The 13,942-nt window shown below is 35.1% G+C and overlaps 1 protein-coding gene across 25 annotated transcripts in view; it reads left to right on the top strand.

The window, feature by feature from the left end:
* OSBPL6 (oxysterol binding protein like 6) overlaps positions 1-13,942 on the top strand; it is a 280,006-nt gene that overhangs the window by 217,125 nt on the left and 48,939 nt on the right. For 11 of the 25 annotated variants that reach the window (XM_056794036.1, XM_056794035.1, XM_056794040.1 and 8 more), the window contains 3 exons: positions 2,989-3,122; positions 4,146-4,169; positions 12,664-12,771. In XM_056794036.1, coding sequence (XP_056650014.1) covers positions 2,989-3,122; positions 4,146-4,169; positions 12,664-12,771 — 266 coding nt within the window. The remainder of the gene's footprint in view (positions 1-2,988; positions 3,123-4,145; positions 4,170-12,663; positions 12,772-13,942) is intronic. The other 14 variants (XM_056794053.1, XM_056794044.1, XM_056794056.1 and 11 more) reach the window with 2 other exon arrangements.

The following is a 13,942-nucleotide window of genomic DNA, read 5'->3' on the forward strand; positions in this document are numbered from 1 at the left end:
AGCCAGATTTGAACCCGAGATCTCCCATCTCTAGGTTTGGCCTCTCTATCCACTGGACCACCTAACTACCTGCACATGAGCTCCTGAGGTCTTTTTTAACTCTAAGTCTGTGATTTTCTGTTGCCATTTATTAGGCACTAATTCACATGCAATGATCACTAAGGTCCTTTTTTCATTATCATTCAATTCAATAAGTACTTGGGAAGTGTAAGAAGGAAATAAACATTTATTAAGTGCCTGCTGTGTGCCAGGGACTGTGCTAAGCATCTTACTAATATTTGTAGTAAATGCCTGTTAAGGGATGGATACTCTGTTGGGTGCTGAATCCAGGATTTTGTAAGTCTATGAGTAAGCAGTCACTTCTTTAAAAGGACTAAGGATTACCTGGAAGTTACCAAAAATCCCATCCATCTGCAGCTTTGTAATGTTTCCATTACGGGAATGAATCATTATAGAGGTTCATTCCTTTGAAGACAGTGCTGGCATCCAGTCATCCTTCTTTAAGAACACAGATTCTCCTTCACAGAATGTCATTAAGATCCTCTCAGTAGTATCCAAATTTGAATTAACTTTTCAGATCACTTCCTTTCGTTTTCCTTTTTTCAGGATGGGCTGAAAGTTGGTACAGTTTGGAAGCATGAGGCACTGTTAGGCGAAGGAAGACTAGGTAGAATGCCAAAGATGCAGACTCTGGACAGACAAGTGGCAAAGTCATATGGTTAATTTGGAATGTGAGGGGTAGAGGAGAAATCTCTCAGAGAATAGGAATTGGCACAGAAATGAGAGCAAATTTGCCCAGGGTTGAGCCTCATGCCATTGTTAAAGCATCTAACCAGGCACTTTTTCTTAGCATGCTCTCAATGACTTTTCTCTCGGAGGCTTAAATTTGTTGTTCCTTTTTACTGTTTCCTTTTCTTCTTGGCGGTGGCATAAATTCACTGCTCAAACCTCTGTGTTTTGCTTTTTTACAATCCAGGTATACCTGCTAATAGCTTTGAGAGGGTACACAATTAAAAATCTTATCAAAAGCTATGGGGAGAATGATAAAGATTAGAGCTCTGAGTAAGCTTCCTCTGGTTCCTTGAAATCCTAGCTCTCTTAGTAAATCCAAGCTTCAACAGAATTCCAAAGCTCCTATTGTGAAACTATACATTTTCTTTCTAGGAAGCATAATTTCTATTTCCTAGAAAGTCAGACATTCTCATGATGGTTAGATGAACTCTTCATAAATAACCACTTTTTTTAAATGGAGAGAATTTAGCTTTCAGGGCTGCTTTTTGGATCAAGACCTCTGGCACTCATTTCTTCATTTAAAATTGTATCACTACTGGAAGAGGACATCTGGGAACAGATGCACAATACCAGTGCCTGACTAGAAATGAGAAGGTGCTATTGCCATTGGGAAAAATGCCAGTCTTCTGTTTTTGTACTTCAATTTTACAACACACAACAGGTGCTTGTTATTCAAATCAGGAACATCTTTCATTTTTTAAAATTAGGAAATGCTTAAATACTACTTGATTTTTAAAAGAATAAATATTTGAGAAAGTTCTTGAGTAAATCAAATCAACTTGCTGTTTTAGTATCAATTGACACAGTTTTCAGAGTTTGAATAAAATTTCACTAGATTCAGAAGTCTTCATCAATTGGTTCTTCAAAATCAATGAAATCTACAGATTTTTGCCATTCTTTTTTCATTTTCTTTGTTTTGTTCTGATTTAAAGCAAACACATCACTTATAGTTTTTTATGACCTAAATCACTTATGGAAGGCTGGGGTTGATTTTGTTCTCCTTCCTGAAGGACAACCACTCCAAATTTCTTACCACTTGGGAGCAAGACACTGCATCCCTCTTTATTGCAAAACAAACTGCCAGAGGCATCAACTATAAAATCCTCTATTTGGCATTCAAAGCCTTTCATATCTTCCTCCATGTTTCCAATCCTCTTACATTTTACTCCTCCCAGAGCCCCATTCATACTCTGCAATCTAGTGCCTCCCTTGTTGGTCCTCAAACAAGACACTCTGTCTCTAGACTTTTATATTTAGTGTCTATTCCACCTGATTGGGATATTCTTCTCCTCTTTGCCTCTCTAACTTCCTTCAGTTCCCAGCTTAAATGCCATCTTCTACAAGAATCCTTCCCTAATGCAAACAAGCCTTTCCTCAATGTTAGTGCCTTCCCTTTATTGATTATTTCCATTATGTTTATGTATCCATTATGATTTAATCCATTATGATTATGTCCTCTATATCTTTTTTTCCAATGAAGTTTACATGTTGCCTCCCCCTGCCCTCCCATCAGACTGAGTTCCTTGAAAGGCAGGACTGTATTGTGCCTTTCCTTTGTATTTTCACCACTTAGCCCAGTGTTTGGCATGTAGTAGGCACTTAATGGTTATTGACTCACCTTAATTGGCAGCATACTATTATTCTTTTGGCCTTTTCAACCCTGATTCTGCCTGTCATAAGGTCATTAGAGTAGGCTCTTCTTTCAGTGTGGTCCATGAATGTATAATGTGTATAATAGACTAGCTTTGGGCAACAATTAATGATAAAATCCATATAACAATCCATTGATACCATAGTTAAAGCTTTATTTCTGCCTCTTCTTCCTACTCTTAAAGGATTTGTAACTTATTTTAAAGTAAATTACCCTCTCTGATTAACCCTTTTTGCATCATCGTTGTTCTTTTACTCCTCAAATATAGATTTACTGACATATTTTAAAGATAACATTTAATTAGGTTATATCCATTTTAGATTATTAATTAGTCAAAAGAGATGGAAAAGGTTCCTAGTAACTAGAAAAGAAGCATCATGTTTCCAGGGAATCTTTGATGTCATATCACATTCTGCTCAGCAACAGAACACCCTCCAATGTTGTACTAGTGTATCAATTGTAGTCACTGCTAAGAAATGATATTTTGGGGACTTTCTGAAAACATGATGTATTTCTCCTTTCTTTCATTTCCTTCCCCCTCTTAGTGCATTCCCTCTTGAAGTCTGCTTTTAACAGCATAGCGATTGAGAAAGAGAAGCTTAAACAGATGGTTTCTGAACAGGATCACAACCAAGGCCATAACCCGCAGATGGCCAGGCTCAGACAATCGCTTTCTCAGGTAGGCTCTTGCTTTGTTTCTGAATGCATGCCACATCTCCCCTAAGTGCAGAGAGTTCAAGGGGGCGTCAGCATCCCTACCAATGAGTCTGTGTGTTGTCTTCCTCAGAGATTCTGCCAATGAAATGAGCATGCTCATTCTCCAAATAGAATTCAAGCAAACTGTATGTTTTAATAAAAATAAAACTTTAATTGTAGCATACTATTATTCTATTTGGCCTATTCAACCCTGGTATCTGCCTGTCATAAGGTCATTAGAGTAGGCTCTACTTCCAGTGTGATCCATGAATGTATTACTATGTCATGCATTGAATGTCTATCCATTTCAATATAGGCAATCAACACTGTGTAAAAAGTCTTTATAGCTAATATACTTTCATACATTGAAAAATAATGAAATAACTATCACTCTTTTCTTTTTTTTTCTGTTTGATAAATGAGTTGTAATTGTTCTCTTATGATCTCTTTCCCTTCTATCAAGAAAAATACTCCCTATTTCCTGTCTCTGTTTTATGTAATGTGATAAATATGCATTATACTTAGGCACACTTAGATAGCGCAGTGGATGGAGTGCTGGGTCAGGAGTCTTCCTGAGTTCAAAACTGGCTTCAGACACTTACTAGTTGTGTGACTCTGAGAAAGTCACTTAATTCCTCATCAATAAAATGAGCTGGAAAAAGAAATGACAAATGACTTCAATATCTTTGCCAAGAAAACCCCAAATGGGGGTATAAAGAGTCAGGCATGACTGAAACAAATGAAAAACAAAATACATTATACAATGAAATTTACTTATATCAAACAAATAATTGTTCACAATTCTGCCAGAAATCTTTTAGGCTATATTTTGCGTTTTTCTACCCCATTTGGAAGTACTTCATCTGAATACCCATATTTACCCTTCTCTTCATTTGATCTATTCATCTATCCTCTTAAGTCTTGTGAGAACTCAATGTTATATAGCTTTATGTGAGAACCCAGTGTTTATGTAAAATATTGTTCACTTCCTGGTGCCTTGGATCAGAGTGATGGAGCAAACAAATCCTGGGTAAGTGGCTTGCTATCCCTATCAGATTCTGCTTGAATATTTCCCCTTCATCTTAAAACTTAGACTTGGACAAACAGTAGATTTGGTGCAACCGCAATATCATTTCTTTTGTACTTTGGGTTAAGGCTCTCTTATTGTCCCTGTACATGTGCTAAAATTGTGGTCAGTTCATTTATACATGCTGCTTTGAGTATCAAAATCAACTGACCTTCCATAACATGATTAGTAAATTTCTACCTGTACAAGAACCTTTTTTCTAAGTGCTAATTTTTTGTAGCTTCTCCCAGAATACTCAGAGGCAAATGATCACTAGTTCCTCAGGCAGTGTTTAATTTGGACAGGATAACTATGTTCATTGTAGAGTAAGTATGAAAGGATAAATAGTCATCTTGGAAACAAGTGAAAAAGTTCTGCCTGTGGAAATATCACAGCTCTTTCACCAGATTTTAGTGGTAGATCCAAAGAAGTACAAACAATAATTGTTACTAAAAGGAAGCATATTTAAGAGAAATCTGATAAAAAGTTAAGAGTGGGGTCAGCTAGGTGGGTCAGTAGATTGAAAGCCAGGTTTAGAAATGAGACATCACACACTTCTTTTATCCACCATTGCCTCACCCTCACTGCTCTTCTGTCTTGGAACCAATATAAAATATTGATTCTAAGAGAGAAGGTAACTTAGGTTTAAAAATAAAACCACCAATGGTAACAGCAATGATTAAGAGAAATATTGAGGCAGTAAGAACATTTTCTTTAAACAAAGATGTTTATATAAAAGGCATTAATTAAGAATAGTAATAATTTTGTAAGCAGGACTAAGATACTCAATTTTAGAAATAATTATTATAAATTTTCATAAGATTGAATTCATAAGGCATGCTGGCAAGAATAGTAATAAAAACCCACTTTCAGACTCCAGCTTTTTCCCCATGGCATTGCTTATTTTTCCAAATAACTTTTTTTAGGCAAAAAGAATACATCATTATTCTACTTATATGGCCTTTAATTTGGACCAAAATCTTCACTGGGCTTATGTTAGTTTCAGAAACAATTTCCCCTCACTTAGAAAATTCTTTTTTTATACCTATCCACATCTATGTCCATGATAGTCTGATTTTTTAAATTAAGAAGGTATTTGAGGATATTGTAAAAAGTTCACAAAATGAAAACACTCCACTTGTGAATATTCTAATGACACCTTTTGTCATTCTAATAATCCTTCCAGAAACTGTAATAAGTATTCAAATAAAGTCTTGGTAATACATATGTATGACTTTGAAAATTCTAAAATCTTATAGTAATTACTACTGGAATGACCGAAAAAGCAATTATAATAGTTTCTTAGAACTCTCCAGGATCTTTGAGGCTGTCTCATCCATTCTACCACATGTAGTAAGTTTTACCATATTACTGACAAATAGTTATTGAGTTACTATTTTTTAAATTTAGTAACAAGGAAATCCCTTCCACAGTAGAAACCTCACAACATTGCTCAACAGATCTATTTACTAGAAAAAGCCTTTCTTATGTTAAGTCTTAATCTGTCTCCCACCTCTCAGTTCAAATTCTACCTTTGGGACCAAAGTGAAATAAGTTTGCTCTTTTTCTTCTTGACAATCCTTCAAAAACTTGAGGATAACTTTCTCCCTTTAGTCTTTCATTTTCAAGTTAAATTCCCCAATTGTTGGTTTCTTTTTATTACTTTGACCTTCTTTAATAACTTAGTATCAAGCCAGAAGGTTTGATGGATAAAGCATAATTACAACTATAATGGCTTTAATTTGTTATTGTATCTCTTAAAATGAAGCATCAGGAACTTATATTATTTCAAAATTTATTTTTTTGCTACATCAGAGTATGGTAGGAAAAATTTTCTTAAAGTCTAGACATTTTTCTTTATTAATACAGTCTAGGATTCATTCGATTTATGTCTTTTTTTTAAAGCAAACTTATGCTATTAGTTCATATTAAGTTAATGACCTCATCTTTTTTCCACAAATTATTCAAGCTCCATCTCTCTTCTCCTGTACTCTGCGATTTATTTAAACCCAGCAGATTGATTTTAACTACATATTTTTTATTTAAATTATCTGGTCATATATTTTCAAATTAATGAAAGCATTCAGGTATTTCTAAGGTCTACTGGCATGGTATAATGGAAGAACCATTGGAATAAGAAGGGTTTGGTTCCTACCACTTACTAGCAATGGCTATGGACAAATCATAACCTCCTTTAGCTTTAGTCTCCTATAAAATGGCAGGGAGGAAGGAAGGAAGGAAGGAACGAACGAACGAACGAACGAACAAAGGAAGGAAGGAAGGAAGGAAGGAAGGAAGGAAGGAATGAAGGAAGGAAGGAAGGAACGAAGGAAGGAAATCCTATATTTCCTATGTCCTAAGCTTTTTACAGCAAGTGCTTTGCAAAACGTGACAGTAGTAGAAGCAGCAACAGTGGTAGTAGTAGAAGTTGGAATACCAGTTCAGTAAAATTCATTATCACTGTAAAAAGCATATAGTATGTAAAGAACATGAAATTAATATTCCTCATTATATAGACAGCAAAATCATTACCTGCCGTTGTTAAGTATCCTTTGTCACTCTAAGAATATACTTTAAGAAGCATTCCTTTCCCCATATAACTTAATAAACTCACTTTAAAAGGTTTTATAGACCGTCTAGTAGGTTTTAGACACTACACTAGGTGCTGAATATATGTGGATTCACATATGTATATATGAGAAAATTTCTATATATACACTCATACCTGTTATTTATCCTCCTAAAATTGGCTTGCATTTTGTGAATAAGAAATATTATTTAGTATTAAAATTTATCTTGGATTTATACTCCTCAAACACAGGGTATTTTATAGTGATATTTCTTTATAAAAGATTTTGCTCCATAGCTATGACTGTATATATTTAATGAATTCATTCTATATATACTTACTATATATACCTACTATGTACAGAAGACTATGTACATTGCTTTTATTTATTTGTGTGTATACAGATTTAAATATTTATCATAAACACTCTGCCACTACTCACACTTGAAACTTTAAAATTGGCTTAGATGAACAGAGGCAGAGATGTTGGCTGGTATTAAAGCAGATCTTGGATTCGTGCCTAAAGAAGAGGACATTTTACATTAGTTTGGCTTTACAGATGACTAAGTTCCAAATCAGTCATACTGCATGTTCCTTTTAAAATAGAGCCCTACATGTAAAAGATTTAAGCATTCTTAGTCCTACTGGATTAGCATAACTAATAAGGCACTCTACTTGGCATTAGCCACTCTCTTTCATAAATTGTAATCTCGGTAGTTAGTTTTGTCTTTGACTCCAAAACTGATGCACAGCTTGTGCTAACTGCAAGAGCAGGTGATTTTGAATAAGTCACCACAGAATCAGACCTGTGCAGAGCAGTGGGAGATCTACATGAGAATGTAAGAGTAAAAAAATTGACTCAACATTTATTAGTTAGAAAAATGTCAGTTGTATGATGGATACTCATCTTTTTCATCAAAGTCAGTGTATACAAGGCAAGTATTTGAGGCTAAAAAAGAAATTCCAGATGTAGCCTTTGCTTAGAGAAGTACCATTTTCCTGAAACTTAGTCAAGTTTCATAAGTCCTATTCTTCATTATGTATCTTACATGAATTGAAAAGAATAAGAATAATAACAATCCATAAAATGGTTTGTCATAGCTCATCTTTTGAGGTCCCAAGTTCTTTCTTTTATTTCGGTACTTTCTTTGAACTGGAACTTATTATGTTCTCATCCAAAAGGTTCAAGTTTGGTAAACTTAGCCCAAAACTCATTTTGTTATACATCTCTCTCCCATTTGACTTGCATTAACTTAAGTGTTTCCTTCTGGAAACCAACAGTTCTATTAAATAAAAAGTATGTGTGATAGCCCTTCCCCCAATGATGGAGAATATAGACATGTCTGCAACATGATCGATGGTTCAGCTTACTGACTTAAGCATTTGTGTCCATTTCCAGGGATTTCAGAATAGAACATTTTTTAAGAACAAGTATGCAGTTGTGAGATTATGTTTGAACCCTCCAGAGAACAATTGTGGAAAAATAAATGGTCCACGTAAAGTTTAAATTTTACATAGGCTAGGGGGCAGCTACGTGGCTATTGGATTGAGAGCCAGGCCTAGAAACTGGAGGTCCTGGGATCAAATCTAGCCTCTGATACCTCCTATCTCTGTGACCCTGGGCAAGTCACTTAACCCCTATTGCCTAGTCCTTACCACTCACTCTTCTGTCTTAGAACCAATACACAATATTGATTCTAAGATAGAAGGTAATGGTTTTAAAAAAAAGTTTACATAAGCAAAATATAATTGAATATTCAGACTTCCCCTAAAGAGAGGGCATTTGTGAGCATGTTTGATGGAGAGACAAACCAACCCTTACTGAATGAGTGTTCATCAGCCCAGCATTTATCCATCTGTACATTATTTATCTTAATTTGGGCTGAATAAGTGGTTGTTTTTTTTTTCTTTGTAAACAGTGTGCTTTGAGATCAGATGATATGCCTAAGAATTGCATAGCTCTTAGAGCAAGCAATACTATTGGCTAAGACATCACCATAACTTTACTTACTTACCAGTATGTTACCTTACATTAAGCAGCCTCCTTTGGGTTTTGGTTTTTGTTGTTATTTGTTTTTGTTTTTGTTTTTTTCATTTCCAACAATATAATTCAACATGGTACCTTGGGTGTGTAAAGATTAAAATTTAGGAATATGGGGAGACTGAGGCAGGTAGAAATTAGTTTCTCTCTGCAAGGAGTATTATATTTTTTAGAGGTTTATTAAGGATTAAGGATTAAAGAATATACAAGTAAGAAACATGTGCCTAGGCCAGAGGCCTAGACAAAATAACATCACATCATGGAAGAGACGCCTCTGCTCCAAAACGGAAGTCCAAAAGAGACCCAAAAACCTTTTCCACCAGCTTAAAGCCTTCCTCGATCTCGGCTCACCTCAGAATTCCCGTGAGATTACAAAGCATTTTGGGGAAGTGGAGCAAAGGCTTGTGGGGATTGTAGTTCTGTATTCGAGTCTATTTTTTACAGGTGTCAGCCTCTCCATTATCCCATTCATTTACTGAACCCCATTCTCTTGCTTCGCATTTGTTTTGATAACTATTCACTAAGGTATCACTTCTCTAAGAATACCCTTCTGTCAAAAATATTACAAAGGAAAAGGATAGAGTTGCAAAAGTGAATCATGGGAACTAGTAGAGAGGATAAAAATGTTAGTGAAGCCGTAGGCATTGTCTAAGGATGAGATAGCAACCGAATTTGTACTCGAGCTTAGCTGTAAAATGAGGCTTACAGGATTTCATTTAGTATTGGATATCAATGAGCCTCACAGGTCTCTGTGAGGTAAGTGATCGAGACAAAAGGTAACAGTCGAAGAATGACTCAGAAGTGGGCTATTTGCATGCTGGGCTGGGCTGTCTGCTGTTGAGATTGCCCTACCTGTGACTGTATGTTTATTTCTGTGTTCTGTGCTATCTAAAAAGAACAATTCTACCGCTGCATATATGTTATCAATAGCAATATATTCCATATAGTTGTTCCTTTCCAAAATCCAAGTCATTAGCCACTGGAAAAAAAATTAAGAAATTATCTAATATTCTCCTCCATCTTTAGGGCAAGACCTCATTTAAACCATTTGGGACAGAGAAGATTCTAACTCACTCTTTAAAACTTCCCAAGGAGAGGATGCTGTAACGTCCTTTACTACTGACATTTGTTTTAAGATTCCCACCACCAGGAAATTTTCTCTTTATGTTTCATTGTAATCTATGATGCAGCTGCTAGCCATATTGTTTCACTGAAGTTGGGAAAATGACTCATTTTCCATTTGGATTAAAGGTGGCTAGAGATTGATTTTCATCGCTAGTACTATCTCAGTTTATTGCCCCCTAACAATAGATTTCACGTGTAATTTGTCACATATATACAAACAGTTTTTTTAGAGGAACGATGAGTATGTTTGGATGTGTATGTACCTCTCAGTGTAGAAACTCTCTTCATTAGTGCACATTTACCTGAAACTTGGAGTTTTCATGAATTGCCTGGGTTACTGAGAGGTTATGTGATTTTTCAGTGATCTCAGTGCTAGTATAGGTAAAAGATAGAATTTGAGCCCTGCCTAGGGAGCAGATGTGTGTGTATATATATATATATATATATATATAGTAAGGGTAGTATATCTATATCCTTATCAGCTGTTTTTTTATGTGTTTTTTATGCAAATGTGTATGTTTGTATAGTTGGTGGCTGCAAAGATTTTGAAACACAGGACAACTCCAATATATTTCAGAATAGAATAGAATAAGAACATCCAAGCTTATTCATAGACGTCATAGAAATCACGGAGAGAATGGGGAATACATTTACGTCTCAACTAACTAGAATTCATTCCCAGGAAAAATAGCCAAAGGCTCATTGGCAAAACGTACTATTCAAATTCTTCAATTTTACTTTATCTTGTTAAGGAAAAACATAATGATTTTTTATTTGCCAAAGTTCTAAGAATGGAAACCAGGCACATTTAAATTTTCTGTTTTCCTTTTAGGTGAAGAATTGATTGGTTTTCTCATATTCTTTAGCAAGCCACATTGTTTTCATTCAAGTACTTAGCAGTTTTCTCAAATGGGGCATATACTTCCTCTGACACATACCCGACTATACCATCATACTTTTACCCCCAATCTCTCCAATTACAACTTTGTATCAACCCTTTTCCACATTTTTAGGGCAGAGAAGTAAAGTCAGGTAGCCAGAATACAAAGAACAATTAACTGTGGTCCCCTTTTACAGAAAAATGTGTGTGTAACTTTATCGGTGTTCATGTAAAATGCTCATAGCCCTGATGTAACCCTCCTTGGAGACCTTATTGTGGGACCATGTTATAAATTATGTCATCATGAAGCTCCTCTGGGGCTCCAGCAAATCCATTTCTGGAAAAGGTCCAAGGAGCTCCCACTTTAGACCAAATTTCATTTAGTATCTGAGAGTTTTTAAGGAAGTCCCCAAGCACTGAAAGGTGCTGAAAGAAAAGTTGTGTAGTGTTCTATAGAAAAATCTAGACCCATTACATTATAAATTCCTTGAGGTCAGAAACTGTCTTGCTTGTTCTTGCTTGTGTCTCTCATTTTCACATAGTGCCTAGCATATAGTAAACACTTAATGAGTGCTTACTTAATCTAAAATTTTATCTATCTATTTAACTATAACTATATTTCTCTCTATAGCCATCTATCTAGTTTCAGATATTTCTTAGCTCTATGAGCTTTGTCAAGTAGTTTAAACTCCGTTTCCCTCAGTTTCCTCAACTGAACAAAATAGGAATAATAACAGCACCTACTTTGCAAAGTTGTCATGGAGATCATTGAGAGAATTCTTGTGAAGTTCTTAGCACAGTGCCTGGCACACAGCATTCAGCATATAAATTTTTATTCCCCTCCACCACCACCACCACCCTCATCCTTCTTGGGAATCTGGAAACCTGCTTTCCACACTTTGGTTCTTGTCTACACTAACCTTCTGTGTGGCCTCAAGCAAGTTACTTAACCTCTAAACTCCCATCTTCTTCTTCTTCAAAATGAGGGGATTAGGTTAAAGGACCTCTAAGGGCCCTTTTGGTTTCTCACTTGGACTAATTTGAGATGGAGGTTACTGAAAGTTTGTGTAATGCTCTTTGAGGCAGTTGTCTGCATTGTCAGTGTTCCATAAGGAGGCAACTTTTGATCTTCTAGTATATCTGTGTTTTTGCAACATTTTCAATAGATAGTTTATTCCTTGAAGACCGTCAGTGATTCTATAACCACCTGGATTATAAATGTGACCCTGGAGCTAGAGTATCACATGTTACTGAAACATTACCCATCTCACTAAAATAGGCTGAAATGCAGCTCAGTAAATGGAAGGAGTTTCTTATTCATTTCATTCCAAAGTCAGTTCCACAATGTACATCCTTCACTCAAATAATTTCTGAGTTTTACAAAATGACATAGAAATTGAAGGAGCCAAACCTCATTATCAATAGATCATTCTCATGTTCTTCATTCATGAAAGAGGCTGAAAAAAATAATATATATGTGGTGGTAGCATAAGCCTAAAAATAGTGAAACTAGTTCTTTTGGTGAAAAGGAATTAAATAGGTCATTCTTTAAAGACACAGGAATTCTTTCTGGCAGTTAGATGTCATTTACTGAATGGCATTAAGTACTAAATGGTAGCTTTCCTCATATCATGCAAGAATGAATATGTCTTTAACAGGCCATTTATTTCCTTCTCACCACTAGGCTTTGGCCTAGCATGCTTTTAAAAATGCAGAGAAAAGCGTGATATAATTTGCTTCCCTTGCTTTTTGAAGAGTGAGTCTATGCCACACCTGTGTGCTTGCTCTATTGTACGTCTGCTTACTAATTGGAAATTACATGTGCAATTTTTGTTGTTTTAAGGCACTCAACCAAAATGCTGAACTGCGGAGTCGCTTGAACCGAATACATTCAGAGTCTATTATTTGTGATCAGGTTGTCAGTGTAAATATTATCCCTAGCCCCGATGAGGTAAGACTTTGGTCTTTAATGGATATATTATAATCACATCGAGATTCATAACTGAATTTTTTCTTTTTTCTTTTTTTGTAATATTTCCATTACTGTTAGTAAAATATGACATTTCAGTATTTATACAACAAACATTTTTGTTTTCTTCAGAACAAAAGAACAGTCTTGGTGTTCTTATTTTGATTTGTCTTTTGTCTAAGTCTCTTTTATTGATGTTTGGATTATGTCATTGACCTTTATGTCTCTTTCTGTCCAAAATTGTGTAGTTGTTTCTGTCGCAATAACCTTTCTTTTAAAGTATTCAGGTATTTTTAGCTGAAGATTTAGATTAAATTTCCATAAGCAGAATGTTATAAGCACTTTCCAGGTCTACTTTGTGATGGTGTGAAATGAAGACAATAAAAGGAATCTAAATATCTAGCAACAACCTCAAATTTGTGATTTTTAATGACATCTCCTATGATTTCACACTCATAATGGGCATTACACAAATCTTCTCTCTCCTTTTCTCCCAGCCCCCATCCAAAATATACAATTGATTTCAAGGAGATTGTTTCAGTTCATTCAAAGGCCTTCCTTGAAGATATTTACCTTCCTAAAAACCTGAGAAAGTAGAGGTACCTGCCTCTTCAAGGAATTGCTTAACAAGTACTGCCCCAAAGCTATTTTCTCTTTTGGTTCTTCATTGAATCCTTTGACCACTGGCTTGAAGATTTTCTACACCATATTTCCTAATGCCCATTATTATCACATTCTGTCCTACATGTTTGCATTTGTCTAATTTAACTATTCAATATGGAAGGATCACAGCAAAGTAGATAAATTAGAAACCTCTCTTCGTCCTGCCTCTGACATATACAGGCTATGTGATACTGGATAATTAATTTACTTAACTTTATACCAGGCAACTTTTTAAGACTAAGTCATAAAGCAAGTGCGGTTCTGCATTGATAATTATTTTCCTCTAAGTCAATGAAATCCTAAGTTAGGTCCAAAAAAAATTATTTTTAAAATATATATACAAAATATGTATAATATGCTTAGTTAGAATTTTCTCAATTTATAATGTTTAACATGTTTATTGTAATTTTCTAAGATTGAATGAACATAAATAATTCCTAGAAAATAATTTAGTTTCAAGTTCATGAAAATAAATTTGATGTGAATTTTT

Source organism: Monodelphis domestica, chromosome 4 (genome assembly GCF_027887165.1).
Source record: "Monodelphis domestica isolate mMonDom1 chromosome 4, mMonDom1.pri, whole genome shotgun sequence".
Classification (NCBI taxonomy): Eukaryota; Metazoa; Chordata; class Mammalia; order Didelphimorphia; family Didelphidae; genus Monodelphis; species Monodelphis domestica.